Source organism: Neofelis nebulosa, chromosome 12 (genome assembly GCF_028018385.1).
Source record: "Neofelis nebulosa isolate mNeoNeb1 chromosome 12, mNeoNeb1.pri, whole genome shotgun sequence".
Lineage (NCBI taxonomy): Eukaryota > Metazoa > Chordata > Mammalia > Carnivora > Felidae > Neofelis > Neofelis nebulosa.
Genome location: NC_080793.1, coordinates 51,323,082 through 51,346,160, shown reverse-complemented (window position 1 = coordinate 51,346,160; position 23,079 = coordinate 51,323,082). Strand labels below are relative to the sequence as shown.

The 23,079-nt window shown below is 40.7% G+C and overlaps 1 protein-coding gene across 3 annotated transcripts in view; it reads left to right on the top strand.

Annotated features, from left to right (window-relative positions):
* The window catches only part of ADAMTSL1 (ADAMTS like 1), an 877,457-nt gene that overhangs the window by 761,844 nt on the left and 92,534 nt on the right, over positions 1-23,079 (top strand). For all 3 annotated transcript variants that reach the window (XM_058695258.1, XM_058695257.1, XM_058695259.1), the window contains one exon: positions 13,980-14,107. In XM_058695258.1, the coding sequence (XP_058551241.1) occupies positions 13,980-14,107 (128 nt within the window). The remainder of the gene's footprint in view (positions 1-13,979; positions 14,108-23,079) is intronic.

The following is a 23,079-nucleotide window of genomic DNA, read 5'->3' as shown; positions in this document are numbered from 1 at the left end:
GGCTGGTCTGTGGTAGGCAGAAAGCAGAGGTGATATGGGATGAGGCCATAAGGCTAACCAGGGACCACAAGAAGGAATCTAGCTTTTAGTTTGAGTATCACAGGGAGGTTTTGGAGGATATTAGGGGGGAAAGTAAAATGATCTAATTTCCATTTGTAAAGACTCACACTGGCTCCTTTGTGGCAAGTGGATTGTAGAGGAGCATGAGTGGAAGTGGTAAGGTTTCCTCTCCAATCACCCCTTCAACTCCACAAATACATGCGTGGCATCAGATACAGTGGTAGGCGCCAGTGAGACTATAAATAAAAGCCGCTGTTCTCCAGAAGCTAAGAAACACCAAAGGGCTGGTGTGGAGTCAGATACCTTGGGCCCTGAGTTTGTTTTAAACTCCAATGGGCAGAATACTTCTCTTAAAACGTCTAAACGTTTAGAAGCTCTGACTAGAGGAGTTTCCAAGTTCAGTGTGCACAGTAATCACCAGGACCTTGTTAGAAATGCAGATTCGCACATCCTACCCTACCCCAGAAACACCTTCTACAGCAAAGCCCCAGAATTCATACTTTACAAGCACCACAGGTGACTCTGAGGCTGGAGGCTCAAGGACCATCTTTAAGAAGCATGTTGAGAGAGAAAAGGGGAGGAAGGTGCACTTCCTAATAGCACTCGCTTTTAATTCTGTTAAAAGATCTGGTGGAGACAGAACTCAACACCGAGGTGACACTTAGGAATTCCAGGCACCCTCCCTGCCCCCTGCCTTCCCTCACAGACTCCCACCAATCCACACACTTGCACATGGGTTGGATTGAATTCACACCAGGCCTTGGACTTGAGGCAAACTGCATAGTGCCTGTGTGTGAAGGGAGCAGACATGTGGAAGTTAACAGGCTCCAAATCTGCCAGTTTTCAGGGAACATTCTGGACTGGCTAGAGGTTGAAATAACAAAGTGTGGCTACCTGGTTCAGCCTGAGAACAAAAAAGAACTGGGCTTTCCAGCACGGCCATGGGGAATAAGTTAGAAACTTGTTTTCAAGGGGCTGCGATGCCACTTGATTTAGAAAACAAGAGAACTCTGCCCTATTCTCTCTTTGCTTTCATTGCTGAATCCTTAGCTCTGTGGACCTGTAATTGACTGGTTTCACCATATTGCTGCCCTACAATGTCCACCAAGAAAGAAGTATTGTAGCTTCACCTCCTGGGTCTCATGCACTGATGGTACCTGAGTGGTTTATAAACATTAATATGATAGCCCTGGAGTAGCCAGCCTATACCCTGGAAATATTTTGCTTATAGGTGGCTATCTTAGGTGCCCCCCAGCATTGTTAATTATGATTTTTAAGTACCACCTAATATTCTCCCTCAGTTTATTATAGAGTTGGCTTCTCTCGGTCCACCTTATATTCTTTTTTTTTTTTCGTAGTTCAAAGACTTAAATATATGGCATCATCTTTATTTTTTTCTCCAAATTTTTACTTACATTCTAGTTAGTTAACATACAGTGTAATATTAGTTTCAGGTGTAGAATCCAGTGATTCATCACTTACATACAGTACCTAGTGCTCATCACAACAAGTGCACTCGTTAATACCCATCACCTATTTCACCCATCCTCCACCCTCCTCCCCTCTAGCAACCCTCAGTTAGTTCTCTATAGTTAAGAGTCTATTTCTTGGTTTGCCTCTCTTCCCCTCCCCCCATGTTCATTTGTTTTGTTCCTTAAATTCCACATAGGAGTGAAATCAAATGGTATTTGTCTTTCTCTGACTGACTTATTTCATTTAGCATAATATATTCTAGCTCCATCCATGTTGTGGCAAGTGGCAAGATTTCATTCTTTTTTATGGCTGAATAATATTCTATCATATATATACACCACATCTTTATCCGTTCATCAGTCCATGGGCATTTGGGCTTTCAATACTTTGGCTCGTGTTGATAATGCTGCTATAAACATTTGGGTGCATGTATCCCTTCAAATCAGTATTTTTGTATTCTTTGGGTGAATACCTAGTAGTGCAGTTGCTGGATCGTAGGGTAATTCTATCTTTAACCTTTTGAGGAACCGCCATACTATTTTCCAGAGTAGCTGCACCAGTTCAAGAAGAAGAAAGTGGTCTCTGAAAACATTTCTTATCTGATCTCTGAGTAGCATTCCATAGAAGGCTAAGCACTTCTTCCTAAAAACACATGCTGGCCTCTTCAGAAACCACACACACTTGGTTTGCTTCCTACTTCTCTGGCTATACTTTTTCAGTCTTTGTGCATTTTTCGTCCCCTGCCTGCCTCCTATCTACCCTCTTGGGAGTCTCACTCTCTTCCCCTGGATGCTAATGATTCTCATGTGTCTAGCACCAGCCTGAATCTCTCTTCTGATTCTTATGCACAGCTGCCTACTGGACATCCTTACCAGATGCCCCACAAAGATGTCAACTTTGTATATCTAAAACTAAACTCCTGAATCCCTATCCTAGGAAAGTATACTCCCACCTATCCAGCTTCCCAAGGCAAATTATTTTTATTTCTAGACTGTTCTTATTCCTCAGTGGCTCTTTATTCATTCCTCCACTTTTCTCTGTTTTCACTGCCTCTACTTTGCTTTACCCTTGTCCACTCTAGATGATTCCAACAACCCTCTAATTCTGTATTTGCCTTTTCTAGACCAGGGTTGGCAAATTATAGCCAGTGGCTCTTATGTTTTTTAAAGGGTTATTAAAAATGGCTTTTAAAAATGTTATTCAAAGAGCTGTTGAAATTGAGCCCAGAGTTTTTGGGTCAGCTTGCTCAAGGTTTCACACTTGGTAAGTGATAGAGCTGGCATTTGAACCCAGTTTATTGAAGGGTTATTAAAAGAAGGGTTTTAAATTTTTAAGGGGTGATTAAAACAAACTAGAAATAAAATATACAACAGATACTATAGGTGGCCCTCAAAGACTAAAATATTTACTGTCTTGTTATAGAAAAAATGTATTGACTCCTGCTCTAGATCATTTGATATGCTACTGCCAGAGTATCTTTCTAGCAAACCTGTCTATGCAGCTTTCATGCTTAAAATTCTTTTAATGGCTTGCCATCACTTGAAGAATAAGTTCCAAGTGACTTTGTATGATGTGCAACACCTTTTGTCAACTGACATTTGTCTCCCTCACTCGCTTCATCTCTTACCATCTCTTACACTCCCCCCATCTCACCCCTCTGAGCTATGCCTTTCACCAGTACCCAGTTACTTGCTGTTTATGAATTTGCCTGGGCTTTAGATTTACCTCATCCTGCCCTTCCTTACCAGAAGCCTAACCCTAAGGCTCAGTTGAGCTGGCATAGTAGAGCTGGGATTTGAACCCAAAGTGACACCCTACATGACCCACATAGTACCCTACACATTGTACTCTGTCTCAGATCACCCTACCACTGTGTGTTAGAATTCCTTATTTGTTTTTCTACATTACCTTCTGGATTATGGGCAGAAGGCAGATATTCTTCTTCAAGGGCAGATATTTAAGAGTGTATGTTAATTTCTCCACAATTCCAAGAACACATTAGACACTCAACAGATGATAAAATGATGGATGAATGAATTTTAAAAATGATGAACACTAGTGATTAGCAGGGAGTTTTCCTAATCACTGGAGACTATAGACTATATGGTTTTGCATAATCTGAACTTCCAGTCTTTAATATGCAATTATGGCAGAGTTCCAGAGTGGTACCCACTCCCAATTAAACATTTCTGCTCTGCCCACATGTTCTCCATTAGAGAAGTGTCAGGAAACCCTAAGGTTCTGTGCCACACAACTGTACAATTTGAAAAGGATTGCTGTAGAATGAATAAGTGCAGAGAATATGGGCACCTGGGTGGCTCAGTCAGTTGAGTGTCTGACTCTTGATTTTGGCTTAGGCCATGATCTCATGGTTCGTGGGGGTTAAGCCCCACACCGGGCTCTGCACTGATGGCATAGAGCCTGCTTGGGATTCTCTCTCTCCCTCTCTCTCTGCCCTTCCTCCACTTGTGTGCATGCTTTCCCTCCCTCAAAATAAATAAATAAACTTTTTAAAAAGTTAAAAAAAAAATAAGTACAGATAATAAATACCTTGTGGCATCCTATCTCCCTTCACATCTAGGCCAATGATGAAATCATCATCATCATCAACATTTATTAACCACTTGCTTTGAACGAGGTGCTGGTCTGAGTGTTTTACAGGTCTTCCTTTATTCTTATAATAATGCTTTGAGGTTACTATCCCAATTTTACAAATGTTGAAATTGAAGCATAGAGATGTTAGATTAACTTGCCCAAAGTTTCACACTTAATAAGTAGTGGAGCTGGGATTTAAACCCAAGGAAGTCTGCCTCCAGGGACTATTTCTTTGCATTGAATTTAACCTTAGTTGAATACATGGACTTGGCCATTGTTTTAAGAAGAAGCCACTGGGGTCAGCTAGATCTAGCATAAGTTAACATTCTGTCTTCTAGCCAGCTGGCTTGCAATCCGTGAGCCTTCATTTTTATTTTGGCACATCTGTTTTAGGGAAAGCCTTTCTTCTATTTTCTATTGCTCTACCTTTACACACACTTTCCCATATAAATATGCACAGTACTGGGCACATAATAGGTGCTCAGTAAGCACTGTAATCATGACATATGTATTTGCATCTCTAACTGTGTATGTTTACAGTGTTTATGGCCTGTGCACATGTGTGTCTAGAGACCTAGACCAAAAAGCAAGCTGAAACTAAACTGTTCCTTGCTTTTCAGTTACTCTGTACGAACACTGAATGCTTAGTGGGCCCTCCTAGACTTCATCACATTGAGCTGAAACTCAGGCAGAAGCTAACTCCAGTTTGCATTTGGGTGGAGTGTAACGCTAGCCAAAGAATCTCACAAGTAACTCTTCCCCACATCTAATACCAGGAGGTTCGTGTAATATGGACAGATGTACATTCAGCGTTCCTACGTCTGAACCCAAATCCAGAAACAATACCTGTAAGGACACTGCTGATTTCCTTATAGAAAAGAAAAGCCAGATTCTCTAAACTAGGTGCTGGAAGTACGATTACCAAATTGGGGGGAAAGCTGGCTGAAGATTGATCCTTTTCTCTGAGAAAATCTAAATATTGCTGATAGCCCACACTGGCAGAGAAGTCTTGATTTGCCATTCAACACTCTGGCCCAGGGGTGAGCTACAGTCAACATAATATACATAGTTCAGTTAATATAAGCCTTAAAGCATCTAAACAAGCCTTTCCTAAAAGTTACGGGATTTTTCAAAGGAATGAAGATGAACATGAAGAATAATATGAAATTAGATATTTTGAAGAAAACAGTGATTCCTTTTTAAGGGTGGGAAGTGACTCACATGTGATAATCTATCTACATGGAATCATAGGGAAAGGGCTAATGTCAAGGAGTTTCTGCCTTTTAACCCCTAAGCCTGTCCCTGTTTTCCTTCTATTCGGGGTCTGCCTGATTCATGCTGGTCATTTCTGACCTACCCTACCCCCCTCCTTGGTCAGGAAGGGCAGCCGGGTGGTTCATCAGTTAACACAGAGGGCAGCCCACAGTGGTAGAAGGACAGTAGGGCAAGAGCAACTTAGGTTGGAATTCCTGTTCTGCCACTTAGTATCCATGTGAGCCCTCTTTAACCCCTCCGAACCTTGGTTTTCTCATTACTAAATTAAAACGATTATACCCACCCTACAGAAGAGCAAGAATATGAAGAACATGTAGTATCTGTAAAGTGCCTGACATACAATGGATGCTCATACGTCAGCATCTATAATCATATATAGAGATATAGAGATACATAGATAGAAGGTCATTATATCATACCATCTTCCAGGACATCACAAAATAAGGAGCTTTATTCTCATTTTGAGGAACTAGGGAACAACCTAGGCAGTTGTTCAAAGAGATGAGATAGAAAGGTATGAAGGAAAACATAGTGTGATAGGGAATTAGCCTAAATCCAGGCAAAAGGGGCGAATGCTTATATTCTTCTGACATTTTTTTGCTATTGTTTCTGGTCTGGTAGAAAAGAGAAATGTGTATGCTCTCTATGCTTATACTTCCCAGACAGTTTTGGACAACTTTCCAAAGTGGTGTTGAATAGGAGATGAATTAAGGAGTACTTGGAAGCCTTTGGCCTGGGCAACACAGAGTATTTACAGATGGAAACTTCTCAGAATGGAGGAGAGAATCAAATGGGAAATGCCTCCAGGGTCAATTTGAGAACCACAGTTGTGAATAACGCTATATGTAAAAGTCATAAGCATACGAAATGCAGTTTCCAAGTTTGCAGAGACTATAAAATCTGGGAGCAGGGCAGATAGGGAGAGAAGAAACCAGTTTTAGTTTGGTTTGGCTTGTTTCCTTCATAGGACTAAAGGAAGTGGGGATAAGAAATGTTTTTCCCAGTTGAAAACTATAGGAATAGTAAGTCAGAGGAAAGGGGGCCATCCCAGTAAATACCTGTGTCTCGGGGGTGGGGCGGGGAGAAGTATTGAAGGTCAATGCAAAGGTCACAAGAGCATCAGAGGACACAAGATTGTGACAACCAGGTGGCACAAATGAAGCTTAGAGTCCAGCCTTCTCTATTCCCCAAAAAGGTTAGGAGGTCTCCAAAGATCCCTCTAGCATTTATTCTTCTTAGAAAAATGGTCCTAGAAAAAGGCAGAGTTCCGATAAAGTGGTTAACATGGTTATATAAATGAGGAAGGCACTGAAAAAACCTGAAGCGAAAATTCTTCCATGTTCTAGGTCAGAGCCAGCAAACTCTTCTAGTAAAGGGCCAGATAATAAACGTTTTAGGCTTTGCAGGCCATCCTATCTTTGTCCCAACCATTCATTTCAGCCATTGTACCCTAAGAGCAGTAATAGAAAGCACTTAAATGAGCATGCTGGTGTTCCAATAAAACTCTGTTGACAAAAGCAGGTGGCAGCTGACCAGAGTTTGATCCCTCTCCCAGGCCAAGAGGAAATCAAGTCAGAGTCATTTCATGCATAGCTTGACAGTTTGAAATGAATTACCCAGCTAGCAAATAAAACTACAAGTATTAGCAAATTCAAGATTTCATGAGTTTCTGAAGAGAAAGATGTTGAAGAGTTTGGCAGAAAGTACTAGGACAGGGTTAAGAATGTGTGGTCAGGTGGCCTTTCCCATTCCAAGAATATTTTCTATACTTCCACCTGGAGCAACCCTGAAGCTTCCAGCATCAAATAACTTTTAGTTGGCAATTACATTAAAAACAGCCAAGGTTATAAAAAGTTGCCCTAGCCAAATGGTGATATGAAACTCTTCGTGAACCTCAAATCGGTTCCCCAAAATATCTGTACAAAACAAAACTCTCCCTTGCAAGTCTCTAGGCTACTATAATTTTTGGTTTCAGAAAAAAAAAATTCTTGCTCACAGAGGAGGTCTTCTCACAGCATTCTTTTTTTCCTCCAGCTTCAAGCTATTTAAAATCTAGAATATTCTTGTGAGTGATTATCCATTTCCCTGAGTAACTACAAACTTTGGCATAAATTACCCCCCAACAAAAATGAGGCCAAACCACATGCCTTCTAGTTATTTAAAATCCAGAATATTCTTGTTAGTTATTGTCCATTTCCCTGAGTAACTACAAACCTTGGCACAAATTACCCCCCACCAAAATGAAGCCAAACCACATGGCTTACTATTAGGCCCCAGTGGATGCCTGGATATGGTCAGTTTTTTTAAGGGTCAAAGTTCACTCCCCATTCCTGATTCCACCATGCACTAGCTGAGCAAGTTGCTTACCTTCTCTGAGCTTTTGCTTTCTCTCTCAAGAGGGATAAAAATATCAATCTAATAGGATGACATAATAAAATTGTAGAAAACTTATACACTTGTATAATAAGTAACAGCCCCCACTGTCCCTTTGTGCTAGATTTAATTATCCTAATCTAAAAAATTTCAAGGCAGAGAAAAAAAAAACCACCTGCATTTCAGAGTAAGTAAGAATCCTCAGCATCTTTTCCTAAGAGTTTGGAGCTGATGTTCTTTACACAGCTGGCTTTCACTTCATGTATTTCCTTGTAGACTCACTTTTTACCAAATCTCATTCTTTTACTCATTATTTATATGCTTTTTTTTTTTTTGCAATTGCAGGATTCTGGCTTTTTTTTAAGTGTTCTAAGATTTCAGCATTTGGTTAATAGTGTTAAAGCAGTTATGAAAATAAGTAGTTGTACTTATTCAGAAATTTTGGAGTCAAGAATAGAACTGAGATGGTTGCCAACCTGACATGCCATGTGACCTCAGTCTCTGCTCCTCCTTTCCACCCCCAGTGCTACCACCAAGGTAAAGGCATTGTGGCTCACTCCCTGCTCATTCACACACAAAAAAACCCTTGTCCACCCACCTCCACGTGCCTGGTTTTATTCCTTGAAAACTCTACATTTCTTAGTCATTTACCCTTGTCAGAACAGTTCCTCACAGCATCCAAAATACATAGGCTCAGACATGAAGAGTGAATGATAACGGTGATGGTCATGTCAATAACAACAACAACCTGTATTTCCATAGGTTTTAATACATTGGGCAATCATCTGCTTTGTTTTTGTTTTTGTTTTGTTTTGTTTAATATAATTTATTGTCACATTGGCTAAGATACAACACCCAGTGCTCATCCCAACAGATCATGTGCAATCTTTAAATACCTGAGCGCGGGTAGAATAGTCACAACAATCTTAGATAGGTGCTATAATTCTCCTCATTCTATAGGTAAGGAAACTGTGACATTCAGAAGTTAAGAAATGACTTGCCCAAGGTTACAAAGTGACTAAGGGTAAAGCTGGGGTTGGAACCCAGGCAGCTTGCCTGCAGAGTCTATTCTCTTAACCACTATGCTATATTGTCAGCATGATCATTTTTAGCTCCATTATTCTGAAGTCTCTATCCAGCATGATAGCACTGTGCTAGGGAACTATTGAAGAGAGAACTATGAAAGAGGTAAAAAACTCTCAGCCCTTGAAGTATTAGTTTACCACCTAACTGAAAAAATGAGACCTTGTAGAGTAGAAAAGGTTTTGTAGTACAGCTCAGAACAACTCTGGATGATCAGGAAAGGAAGAAATTCTTGTGGACAGTGGTAACACAAGTGGTAAAACTTGACTCATTCTTAACTGAAAGGGAGAATTTGGAAGGATAGATGGGAGGAGAAAGAGCATGAATTCAGCCCCAAGCTAATGACAAGGAGAGCCAAAGAGGCCATCTTGACTAGAGCAACAAGTTTCTGCTGGGATGTGGGACAGGTTAAGTTTGCAAGGATGAGAGAAAGATACTGTTCCAAAGAGAAAGAGTGTACCTATGATTTCCAGCATCCAGTCCTGTGTTGAGACCTAAAATGGGTCTAAGAATGCTTGTTTATCAGAGGTACATGGGTGGCTTGGTCTGACTCTAGATATCAGGGTCATGAGTTCATATCAGGGTTATGAGTTCAAGCCCTGCATTGGGCTCTATGCTGGACATGAAGCTTACTTAAAAAAAAAAAATTTTTTTTTTAAATACTTGCTTGTCATGGTGGGAGGCCTGAGATGGTACAGCATCGTGGCCTGTGTCGCCAATGGCTGTTTCTGTGTCCAGACCTTTAAAATTTCCTCTCAAAAAGGAGTTCCAAGATGATAACATAGGTGACTACCACCTGAATCATTTTTAAAAAATACCAATTTGTTAAATGCATTTGATGTCGAAGCTTATTTATTTTACTTACAAAACCATAAGAATGGGTCTCCTTCCTTTGATTCTTATAAGAATTGTCTGAGGTCAGTATTATCCTCCATTTGCAGAAAGAACTAAGAGGCTCAGAGTTGAAAAGCTTACCCACGACCTCCACATGACTCTGTCTCTCTTGACTGAAATCAGAACCCTTCCTCTCCATAGCAGCTAGACGTAGTTGGTCATGGAGGTCACTTTGAGAGATGGGCCTGCACAAGACCATAGTGTTCACAGCTAAACCAACGATTCAGAGGAAGGCATCATGATACCACCCCACTCTCAGAATTGCTAGAAGCTTTCTTTTAGACCCCCAGAACCGCCTCCTTTTCAAATAAGAGTACTTTCTCACTGACCATTACAAATGCAGAGGAGACAACTTCACTTCAAGGAGCTTGTCCTTGATAGGACTGGCCCATGGACACTTTGTCCATATCCTACTCACAAGGTTGATCAGGGCCATACTTCTGTAACTATAGCAATTATTTTTACTCTCTCAGCTGCTCCTTCATTGCTAGAATGCTTGAGAAGACATTCTGTCACAAAGAAGCTTACAAGGCCACCAGAAAAGCAAATTCCTTTATTTTCTGGCTAACACTATGACCAAAGAAATAAAGCAGTTAAGTTTTAGCTCATTAAACCAAAAGGGAAGTGGGGTATGGGTATGGGAGAAAAGCAGCTAGTATTAATATACCTAATGTGACCACAGGACCATTTTCTATGTAGGCCTTAATTATGCCCCATTTCATGTCCCCTCATTTTCTGATTCCTTAAATTCCAAAACAACCCCAGAGAAATCTTTCTGGTTTTGCTTGGAAAGCAGCACTATGTTTCTGTGCCTGTGCATTCTAAAACAGGCCTGTCAAATCTGAAAACTAAATACAAGCTGACAGAAATCAGCTACTAACAAATTAAGTTAAATTAATAGAGTAGACGCCTGAAATACAAAGAAAACGTTTTTTCCCCAAGAATCTCTCTTCCTAGATGCCAGGCTAGATAAAGAGACTAAAGCCAACCTCATTCTCCACAGCAAGCCCTTTCCTTTGCCTTGTCATGTTTCCTAGAGAGCCCTGCATGGGAACCCTCTGCATAACTACTGCTCCCCCTGGTGGCAGCCTCCAAACCCCCAACAGTCAATGTGAAGGACATATCAAAGACATGATAAATGGAAAAAAAGAATGCTAGACTGAGAATCTCCACTTCAAATTCTGACTCTGCTACCAAATAACTCTGTAGCCCCCCTTTGGCTAAAAGGTTCAGTTTCATGAGTATAAATAATTTGTAGGTATATGCAATAAGTGACAAATTCAGATTTTGTCCCATGTAGGTTTTGTTATCTTCTTTATCTCTATGTGTACATTTTATGGAATAAAAGAACATGCAAATGGTGAATATCAAGGCTTAGGTTCATTCTTTTCCATTCCCACTATTGCCATCCCTTATGGCTTTTAGCCTGGTGTGAAAGCTCTCCTCCTCCTCTTTATCACCTTTGTGGAAATCTTTTCCAAGCTTCAGACCGGCTCAGAAAGCATTATGGCTCACTCAGTAGCACCTGTGCAAAAGCTAACCCCCACCTTAAAAAGTAGGTGGTTCAGACCCACTGTGGTTTACACTTCCTGCATAAGGTACAGTAGTTCTATGGGGGAAAAAATGATCTGAATATGGAGATCTAATAAATCGGGGGCTGGAGAGAATTGGCCAATAGCATCTCTTCCTTTCTTAAAATCTTACCACTCCTGTCCTTCCTTGCATTGAATTCTTCATTCAGAATGTCCAAGGTTACCTATAAAGCATCATTGGAAATACCGAAAAGATAGTCTGGAAATTCCTTATATACCTTATTTTTACAATTTCCTCTGAGTAGAAAAACCTACTTCAACTGGGTTTTAGATATTGATAAGCTGAAATGTAGGAAGGTAAAGATATTTGCCAGTGGTGACTACTTAAGCAGTACCAGGACCAAAATAAAGTTCAGAAGACGTGTCTTCTAGCCTCCTGCTCTGAATGTTCAAGATACCTTTCTGTAGGGAAGAGAGAGAGGGTGCTGGTTTTAAGGAGGCAACTATACCAATGGACTTGGGAATGTAGCAAATTCTAATCCCTACCTTTTGATTGTAGTAAAACTGAATAATGATTGACTAAACTCAGTCATCATGAAATTTGATTAAGCCTGCTTTTATTATTGCTGTTTGGAAATCATTATGGAGGCATACATGTTCCTGGACATCATAAGATTTATATCATAAAGTCAGTCTTTGATTTTCCTTAAAACAGTCTGAATACCTGAAGGGATTTAACAATGATAATATGTGGTGTCTATTAAGATTCCTTTTAGTGACATTATTACATATTATGTGGTTTACCAGAGATCAGAAATTTGGATAGTCAACTTTCTCTTATTAGCTTCTCTGAAAGAAACTAACATGTAATTGTTTGACTTAGAGAAAAAGCACTTCACATTTGATGGATGTGTGAATGAATGAGTGGATGAGTTTTACCACAGTTTACCATGGTGTCTCTCCCATCCCTCTTGAATCTTCAGTTCCAGTTCAATGCCACATAAGCTTGACTGTCCTCAGCGGTAAAGGTGATGGTCTGGAATGGCACTGAATCAAACACAGACCATCCAGAAACTTCCCTTTAGCTGAGGTTTTCTATTTCCTTCCCCATTTTTACCAGAACTGCATAACTAGATTGAAGATTGAAACATGTAAGCCTTGCTTTCCCCCCTTCCTGCCTTTCTCCTGACAGGAAGTAAGAATAAGCAGTGCAATAGGCCCAAGGCCAAAGACAGACTTGAGGGAGCCTGATTCATTGCCAGACAGGTCGCCCACCTCAGAATAACTAAGAGCTGACAAGAGGCAGTGCCAAACTGCCAGTCCCATAGAGTCTGGAGAGGACCCAACAGGAGAAATAGTGAAGAAAGAAAAGAATTGTATAGTGGGGAGAACGTGTTGTTGGGGCAGGAGGTCTGACTCCTAGTGTTAATTTCACCACCAAGTCTTGTGAGTTCTTCTGACATTTTCATGTGCTTTTTCCCCCTTTCCTGAAAAATGACCCCTGTTTCCAACTTACCTCCTACAGATGGATGTTAATGTGATATTAGGTAAACAGATCTTTGGGCCTTTTGAAACTAGGGAGGTGGAAATTATCACAAAGATGGAAATGACTGACTATAGGAGGCCACAAGCCACCTCTAAGGCATTTCTGTGCGTTGAATGGTTTACAAACCTAAGGCCCTAGCAGGTCCAGGCCCTGGATCTCTGAGCCTCCTACCCTGTTCTCCTCCCTTCCGTCTGGATCCCCACCTCCATCAACAGATTCCAGTTATCATCAGCCTCACCAAGTCACCAAGACATCAGTTTCAAGTCATCATTAGTCACTAACTGCCATGATGTCGCAGCTAGTTCTTAGAAATGACATAATCCAGAAAAGAAAAAATAGTAGACTGAGACTGGAGTGGGTTTTGAAGCTCATGTTAGACACTCACAATGTGATTCTTATAATTCTTTTCAGGGGAAGCAAAGTGTCTGAACTAGATGGGGATTATTCTGGAATTCTCTACCATTGCCCTAAAGGGCAGGCTTTGCCTTCATTCTGTTGTGCACCTCCCCTACAGAGGGTCTTTCATTAAGTATTATGGGAAATAATTAGATCTGAGTTTTACACCCCCTAATGTTCACAGGCTCTGAAGGTACTAGATGAATGTATGACTACCTAGAATTGAGAGGTATTTAGGCATACAATTTCCTTCAAACATATGCATCAAGATTCTCTCATCAATATTTTTGACTTTTCGCTTCCTCTCACCTCTGAGTCTTTACTCCAGATGCCTTTCTCCATATCTGGAAGCCCTGCCTACTGTTCACCATCCAATAAAGCTCCAGTCCTCCTTTATGATTTTTCCTTTTCCATAATAAGCCTTTTCCAAATCCATCTGCACCATTCATTCCAACATCCCCTCTTATCCCTGTTGTGGGTGTTCTATGTATTCAGCACACATCTGCTATCTACTCCAACTGGTATTTTTAGATCAAGTAATGAACAAGCTGATTAAGCAATCAAAAGGCTCATTTGGGGTTGCTATCAGAATCACACCAATCATAGTAGCAAGAGAGCCTGGGTTCCTGAGTGTCACTGTGGCTGGTTTGTCTCTGTCTTAAAACACTGTTCTTTCCTGCCTTGCCAGTATTAAATGCCAAAAAGGAGCCAACTGACATGACCAGGTCTACATTTCTTTTCTGTTGCTCCAGGATTCTTCTACAGCCAGATGATTCCTTACAGATCCTGGCACCAGTGGAAGCTGATGTGGGTTTCTACACTTGCAATGCCACAAATGCCTTGGGATATGACTCTGTCTCCATTGCCGTCACATTAGCAGGTAACATGAAAATCCTATGTAGTTTGACTCGCTGCTATGTCGTTATTGAGTGGATACCTACAGTGTGCCAAGCCAGCCCAGGAACACATCCATAAATGAGATTTAGACACTGCCTTCAGAAAGGTTATAAGCTATAGTTATAATTAAATGGAGATGAAGTATAATATGAGGTATAATGAATGAATGAGTGAATGAATGAAATAAGTGCTGTAAATAACCTAAGGGTATGCAAGGACATTTCATCCCATCTGGGAGATGTCAGAGTCAGAATGAATGGACTTTGATAAGTATAGGTGGGTGACATATTCCAGGAAGAAAGAACAACATAAGCAAAGGAGTTGTGTACTAGTAAATAACATGTTAGGGAACATAAGCCATGACCTGTCATTTCTCCTTGTTACACCTGTTGCAAAGAACACTTCAAGACTCATGGGTAGTTGGAATTCTGTGGTCATGGTTTAAAGCAGGAGTGTTCTTCTCTCTGATTCTGTTTTATTTAAACCTCTTGCTGTACTGCACCTGCCAACACTTTCCCTTTATCCATAAAGGTCAGGCAAAACATTCTACACATGTGATGTAAGAACATTGCGATGCAGAACATGATGTCTCCCAGGGTTGTAGTCTTGTCATCATGTACTTTATAAAACCTCATTTACATAGGACACAAATCCTTGCCTGTGAAACTGAAAAAGACCTTAGATACCAACTGTACCAGTGCCCTCATTTCTTAGAGGCCAGGTAAGCTGAGGTCATGCAACCACTCAGCTGGTTGTAGAGATAAGAAGGGAATGAGGCCTCCTAACTCCCAGCTCATTGTTCCCTATCCACCTATCCTACCAAAGGAGGATCTTTTTTCTCAGATCTGGGCCAGGCAGTCTTTTTGGCAGTGTGTTGCATGTGTTTGTATTTATTCTTTTCAGTTGCTGCTCCCGTCAGATGATTCAGTAGATGCTAGAAAAGCCAACATCACCCCACACTGACCTCATCGGTCCATGCTGGGATTATGTTGTCACACTGTTCTCCAGTCACACATGCTACTCCCTTGCATATCTGTTTAGCAACAGCATTTCTGCCCCCATGACCTAAGGCTGATCAGAAAAGGACCTTTAGCAGGAGGCTTTCCAGGGAAGATGAAAGTCAGCAGTGCATAAGGCAAGCTGAGGGGCCCAGGGGTGGATTAAAGACTGATAATTTTAATGCCTATTTTGTGTGTGTGAATAGAACACTTGCTTTTCTCCTAATGTATTCCAGCTACAATCTTTATACCCCTCTTTATACAGAGTCCAGATGCACAGCACCAATCTCCTAAAATCTCTTCTGCCTTCCACACTCCAGCCTGCCGTAGCAAGGGCACTGCTGACATGCTTCCAATTGTTGGCAAAGAGTGGCTGTTACGGAACTAACTCTCTTGTTTATATTTATCCTGATACGGTTCAGCTCCGTCACAGACTAAATACCCTTTGTTCACCTGAATTTAATACGATTAATGGAAACCTGTCTAGAATTAAGTAAGGCAATTGTAACATCAGACTTGTCTTCAACTCTTTGGAGAAGAGCTATTGGAGGCTGCCAAAGTGTTCAAAGCCAGAAAAGAGAGAGCAGCAAAAGAGGCACTAGGGAATGGAAGGAAAGGATTTGGCCTATGAATTTGATCACAAACACAACACCTAGGACTGTGCCCTTGTACTTCAGTGCTGGGGTTTGTTCAGGTATGCTCACGAATCCAATAGTCCCGCTAAAAATTAAGGCTCAAAATGTGCATGTGTTGCCTTAAGATTGTATTTGTGTCTTTACCTGGAATTATCTGCTACCCCTGTGCCAATGTCAACACATAGTATTAAGTGGCACACCAGCTACCGTTCTAAGCACACCCTCTGCCAAGTACTGGGGAACAATGAGCAATAAATAAGGCCTGAGTTTTGTGCTCCATAATGCTTACAGACTAGTAAAGGCAATAGATGTATACAGGACTACCTAGAATCGAGAGATAATTATAATTTCCTTCAAATGTATGCAAGATCCTATGTAGCAGCATACAAAACACCACCCAAATATACACTAAATTTAAGTGGGAAATGGATGTCAAGCATTTCTAAATTTGATTACCAATTATACTGCTTATCTTGAACAAAGTATGCAACCTCACTGAGTTTTCATTCTCATCTGTAAAAATGAAATTAATAATATTTTATGGGATTTTGTGAATTAAATAAGATTGTGTATGTGAAAAAGCACCTAGCCCAATGCCAGGCATAGTTCACACTTGATAAATGTTTCCTTTCTCTAGCTCTTCTAAAATGAAATACCTCCTGAAAGCAATTCTAAAATGTGTAAAACATTAGTCCAAGTTTGCTTCTATGTATTTTTCATTATAAGTCTTCATATTGAAACTCTGTGTACAGACTTAGGAACTGATTCAGCTCACTTGCAATTAAATCTTCATGGTAAGGGGCACCTGGGTGGCTCAGTCAGATAAGCCTCCGACTTCAGCTTAGATCATGATCTCACAGTTTGTGGGTGCAAGCCCTGCGTTGGGCTCTGTGCTGACAGCTCAGAGCCTGGAGCCTGCTTCAGATTGTGTGTCTCCCTTGCTTTCTTTGCCCCTCCTCCACTCGAACTCTGTCTCTCTCTTTCTCTCTCTCTCTCTCTCTCTCTCTTTAAAATAAATATTTAAAAAATTTTGTTTAAATCTTCATGGTAAATCTCAGTGCTTATGCACATCTAAAAACATGGCAGGTTGTGTGTGTGTGTGTGTGTGTGTGTGTGTGTGTGTGTGTTTTCCTTGACTTCAGTATGAATGTTAGACCAAAAGGGAAAAACATCTTTTTGAGACTCAAGATACTCAGGTGTGTCCACGATTTTGAACTTTGGTCTGGCCAGTGTGCCTGAGTTGACCAGAAATGGGGAAATTTGTTCATAATAATTCACAGGAGCAAACAGAGCCTGACAGTTAAGCTTGAGGGCTCTGTAGCCTCATGGTCTGGATTGGAATCCTGGCTCTGTCGCTTCCTGGCTATATACCCTTGAGCAGCTTCTTTACTCTCTCTGACTTGGCCTCTTCGTTTGTACATGGTGATTAAACTAGCACACGATTCAGTGGGGTTTTGCGAAGATTAAATACATTCATTCATATAAAATGCTGATAATTGTGCCTGGCGTATAGTAAGCACTCAATATTTGTTAGCTATTATTATTGTGAGGATAACACATAAAACAAAAGCCAAGTTGTTTTTACAGTAGGGAAGACTCCTTCTCAGAGACTGGAATGCTCACAAACCCTTTGTAGAGCACCTTGCTCTCAATGTCTCAATGCCAGCTGGGGAAGTTGAATTAGCCATCTGGAAAGGGCTGGCCTTCCTGGATTCAGAGGAAGGGAGACAGCTTGTGGTAAGGAATATTTCACATGGACCACAGGAAAGGGGGCCTGATGAGCTCCCCTTGGCTCACAACCAGACCTCTTCCATTGAGTTGCCCCATCCTCTATAGGGAGTGTGCCCCATTTCTGCTTCTCAGATTCATTTTTGGTCCATTGCTACTCTCTACACAATTTTTCTTTAAACACAATTCAGCTTCAGACATGCTATTACAGCCAAATCTTCCTCCTTCTGCCTTATTCGGTCGTATAAAATATTTTCTTCAGTATCCTTTTGCTTTTCTTCAAACCCATCCATTATGTGCTGACTTATCTTTGAGTCTCAGAGATTTGAGACTACTTTGCTTCTCAGTATGGAGATAGCCTCCTGTCAACCTCCCTGGTTCAGAATGGAAGCCCACAGCCATGTAAACACAGGGGCACAAAATTCCTTTCTGTCCTAAAGTGACTTAATTGGATACATGTTTCACTGCTCAGAATGTAGATGACAGTAGCATACTGTGGATGGGAGGGTAATAGGAGGTAGGGAGGAGTGTAAGATTATCCCCAAAATGTCACATACCTAACTCTTTGAAGTATTTATTACTTTACATGAGGTATAGACAGTTCTGGGTAAAAGGAGAGTTTCTGGTGTGCACAGAGATGGGCACAAAGATTGGAGAACCCTCTTGACTAGTCAGATTCAACATTCAGCCAGGTTGCTCAGAAACCAAGCTGAATGGTAAAGCAGGGTTTTGAAGGAAAGCAGTAGTTTCCTGGCAAATTGCTTCAGTCTGGATCAGTGGAGTTTAGCTCTACTTACCAATGCAGATGAGTCCTGTCCAGGTGTAAACCATGGATGAGGTCATAGCCATGAGGGAAACGTGTTTGGTTGTCATTGATTTTATAAGATCACAAAAGAGATACTCTAAGGCCTGCCTGACATCATCACTGGAAAATGGGAAGAAGGTGAGGGATGAGCTTATCTTTCATTGAAAAGAGAGAACACAGATGAGCTCATCTGAAGTTTTCACAGGAAGAGAGAGACAGAAAATATTTCTCCTTTCCTGGCATGCTTTTCTGCTTTTTGATGAGTTGAATAGCTGACACATACTGTGTCTAATAAAGAGATCACAGAAAAGAAAAAGGAAAATAAAAAGGCAGTTGTCCTTGAAATTCTTCTTTCTCTGCCCCCTCCCCATCATGATTTAGTAGCTGCAATAAAAGATGAGCAGTTTTATAAGGTTTTATAATGTAAGTCATTTCAAATTGGCATTTCTGAATTTTTTTTAGCCAGCAATTCTGTTAACCAGAGAAGGGCTTTTCTTTACAGATGGCTAGAGAGGGTTTCGTCACCAGTGGCAAAAACAAAGGGAGGTTTTCTCCAGTGCTCTGGATCAGAGGGAAAGGTAGACAAGTTTGGCTATGTTCCAGATGGTGCTCTGGACCACAGGGTATTGGCTATTGACTAATCCAAGCTGCCATCAAGGGATTTTATTATCTGATATAATCCTGAGTAATCAGTGTCCTTAAGTTTTGTTCTGTGTGCACAGATGTGTAGCCTGCCCACTACAGAGCACTAGTCTTTACAGAACTTAGATAAAATGGGCATGAATTTAGCAGGAGAATCCAATTAACCTGCTCTGCTTTTCAGTAGACTAAAGGAAATGAAGTACACACGATCCTGGGGCCCCTGGGTGGCTCAGTCAGTTAAGCGTCAACTCTTGATTTCAGCTCAGTTCATAATCTCACAGTTCATGAGCTGGAGCCCTGCATTGGGCTCCACGCTGACAGCACAGAACCTGCTTGGGATTCTCTCTGTCCTCTCTACCCCTCCCCTGCTCACGTGCTCTCTCAAAATAAACAAACATAAAAAGTACAAATGATCCAAACTAGCCTGTCTCAAATTCTGAAAAAGTGATGCCCACATCTGTGCGAAGGAATGAGGGAAGGATGGGTGGTTGGACAGATAGCAGGATATAGCATAGCCTGGGTTAGTTGTTTCTGAGAAACGCTGCAGCATCACATGGTTACTAGATGTGGGGTCACTTGTCTAGGATTCTGCAGTGGAACATGCAGAAAAAGCGAGGACAGCACCACTTGCTGCCTTAGTCTTCCAAGAAATCATCGACTCCACCTGAATCATTAGAAGAGGTAAATGACACACTAACAATGGCAAAAAATATCTTTACGAAATGGTATTGAAAACAAGAGAGTAGGGGCGCCTGGGTGGCGCAGTCGGTTAAGCGTCCGACTTCAGCCAGGTCACGATTTCGTGGTTCGTGAGTTCGAGCCCCGCGTCAGGCTCTGGGCTGATGGCTCGGAGCCTGGAGCCTGTTTCCGATTCTGTGTCTCCCTCTCTCTCTGCCCCTCCCCCGTTCATGTTCTGTCTCTCTCTGTCCCAAAAATAAATAAATAAATAAATAAAAAACGTTGGGAAAAAAAAAAAAAAAGAAAACAAGAGAGTAGAAGGAAGCCACACAGCCTGGGAATGTTCTGAAAAGGAGTCTGAGCCCTGACCACCACCTTAGGCCCTACAATGTTTATGCTAAAGGCACACCAACTAAACAGGATAGCAAGGTCAAAGAAATCCCAATTCCTCTCATTTTTAGTGCCAAATAATTAATAGTCACAATGTTCCCGAATCATCACAAATAGATTAAATTGGGTTAAAACTATTTTTTCAGCTTTATCAAGGTATAATTTATATCACCCATTGTCAGTGTGCAATTCAGTGATTTTTTTTAGCAAATTTTTTTTACTTTTTTTTTACCATTTATTCATTTTTGAGAGACAGAGAAAAAGCGTGAGCAGGGGAGGGACAGAGAGAGAGGGAGAAACAGAATCTGAAGCAGGCTCCAGGCTCTGAGCTGTCAGCACAGAGCCCAATACAGGGCTTGAACCCCCGAGCCGTGAGATAATGACCTGAGCCAAAGTCAGAGCCTTAACCGACTGAGCCACCCAGGCGCCCCATTTTTAGCAAATTTTTAAGTTGTGTAACCATCACTCTGATCCAAGGTTATTGTTTTTTTAAAAAATATTATTTAAAATATTAAATTATTTAAAATTTTTAAAAATGATCCACATACTACACAATTCAGCCATTGACAGTATATAATTCAATGGCTTTTAGTACCTTAAGTTGTACATCCATCACCTTGCTCAAGTTTAGAGCATTTTCATTATACTGAAAATAAAATCCATACCCTTTATCTATCACTCCCTAGTCCCCCCATTTCCTCTAGCTCTAAGCAAGCACTGATGTATGTGTCCATCGATGTACCTATTCTGGGAATTTCATATCAATGGATCACACAATACATGGTCATTTGTTACTTTCACTTAGCATAACGTTTTCAAACGTCATCCACATTGTAACACATATGCTAAATTTTTTATGGTGGGATACTGTTCCATTGTATGAATATACCACATTTTATCCATCAGTTGATGGATATTTGGGTTGTTTTTACTTTTTGTATGTTGTGAATAATGCTGTGTGAACATTCACGTGCAGTGTGGAATTATGTTTTCCTTTCTCTTGGGAGTAGATACCTCAAAGTGGGATAGCTGGTTTATGTGCCACATTTGGATTTAACTTTTTAAGAAATTGTCAACTGTGTTCCAAAGTGGCCGAACCATTTTGCATTTCCACCAGCAATGCATGAGAGTTTCAGTTTCTCCACATCCTCGCCAATGCTTGTTATTGTCCATTCTTTTTATTATAACCATGCTCATGAATGAGAATATTTCATTGTGATTTTAATTTCTATTTCTCTCATGATTAATGATGTCAAGTATCTCTTTTGTGCTTACTAGTCATTTATATACCTTCTTTGTTGTAGTGATAACTTTGTCAAAACAACACAAATATATTATCTTACAGTTCTTTGGTCAAAGTCTAGTACAGTCTCACAAGGTAAAATCAAGATGTCAACAGGCTGCATTCATTTCTGAAAGCTCTAGGGGAGATTGCTTTTTGTTTTTTGCTCATTTAGATCATTGGCAATACTTAATTCCTTGCTACCTAGGACTGTGGTTTCTGTTTTGTTACTGGCTATGAACAGGGTGCCATTCCCAGATTCTGGAAGCTACTGCATTGCTTGGCATCTGGCCCTCTTCGTCCGTCTTCAAAGCTAGAAATGGTGGACTGAGCCCTTCTCATGATGCCTCTCTCTGACACACTTCTCCCTCTTCTGATTTTAAGAGCTCATATGATAGACTGAGCCCACCTAAATACTCTAGAATAATTTCCCTATTTTAAAGTCAGCTGGTTAGCAACCTTAGTTTCCTTTTGCCACACAACATAACATGGACACCAATTCCAAGGATTAGGATGCAGACATCTTTGGGGGGTGGGGGGCATCATTCTGCCTAGCATACCCTGTCTGAAAGGCATAGCTCATTTTCATCTAACTGTTGACATAGAAAAATGCATATAGATAGACCTCCTAATTTTTCCAGATAAGCCAAACCAAAACAGACACAGATCTCCATTTTTAACTAAGCTCAACTAATTCAAACTTGAAAAAAAAAATTATTTTGAGGCTAAACATGTCTGTGCTGTGAACATAGCCTGGAGTTTACCAATACTGTCTGGTTTCTGTATTTTGTTTTCTGTATTCTCTGATCACATGTTACACCACATTTCCCAGTGTTGTCAGAGTATTATGCAAAGCATAATAATTTATTAGATTACACTAACTAAAACCATGTAACAATTTGGATGAAAGAGAAGCATTTATTTTTTGCTATTACAAAAAAGGAAACTATTGTAATAATGGAATAAATAAGATTCTAGGCAAAGTATTTGCCTCATTTCAAAATTTAGAAACAGATTTAGAACTATAAATCTGTGTCCTTGTTATAAACAGAGGGGTTTTAAACAGATCCACACGTGAGTCTCTTGAAGACCTAAGACTCCTATGAATTTCTTACATGGAAATCGAGAACAGCAGTCCCCACTCCACCACCACTACCAGCTATAAACTCGCCGTACCTGAAATCCTAGCATTTACAAATTTATTCCTTTCTTTGGAAAACCAGAAGACTAGATAGCAAAGAAGTACAGCTTTTGCAGTGATGTCTTAGAAAAATAATAGGTGAGAGGAAAGTTTTCCAAAGGACCAGTGATGAGAAAGGGGACAGGGTAAGCAGAGTGGACTGAAAGATCAGATGCCAATCAGGAGGCAGGAGACGGAAGAGGAGGAGACCCCACATGAGAGACAGCAGGACAGGAAGGAGTTAAAAACTCCTGAGCTATAAAATGTGAAAGGTATTTGGAAGGAGAACCAGACTAAGGGGAAAAAATCGTGCTTTTCAGTATAACTATTATCTGTAACAAAGCAACTCTTGTTGAAATTGCCAGGTAGCCAGATCCTGAAAAGTTTCTGGCCGGCACGGGATGGTAACTGGTAATAGTCAGTATCCATCATTACTAATTTCAGATGTCTAAGATGTTGGTATTTATAAGGGCTTTTATGAGATCGCACTGATCGTGGTTAACTGTATTTAACTCATGAGTCTCAAATTCTTCAACCGGGAATTCTCACTTCAGAGAGCTTTTGCAGATTTACCTCCAGTGGCCCGTGTGAGAAACCGGTGATACTTACAGAAGTGA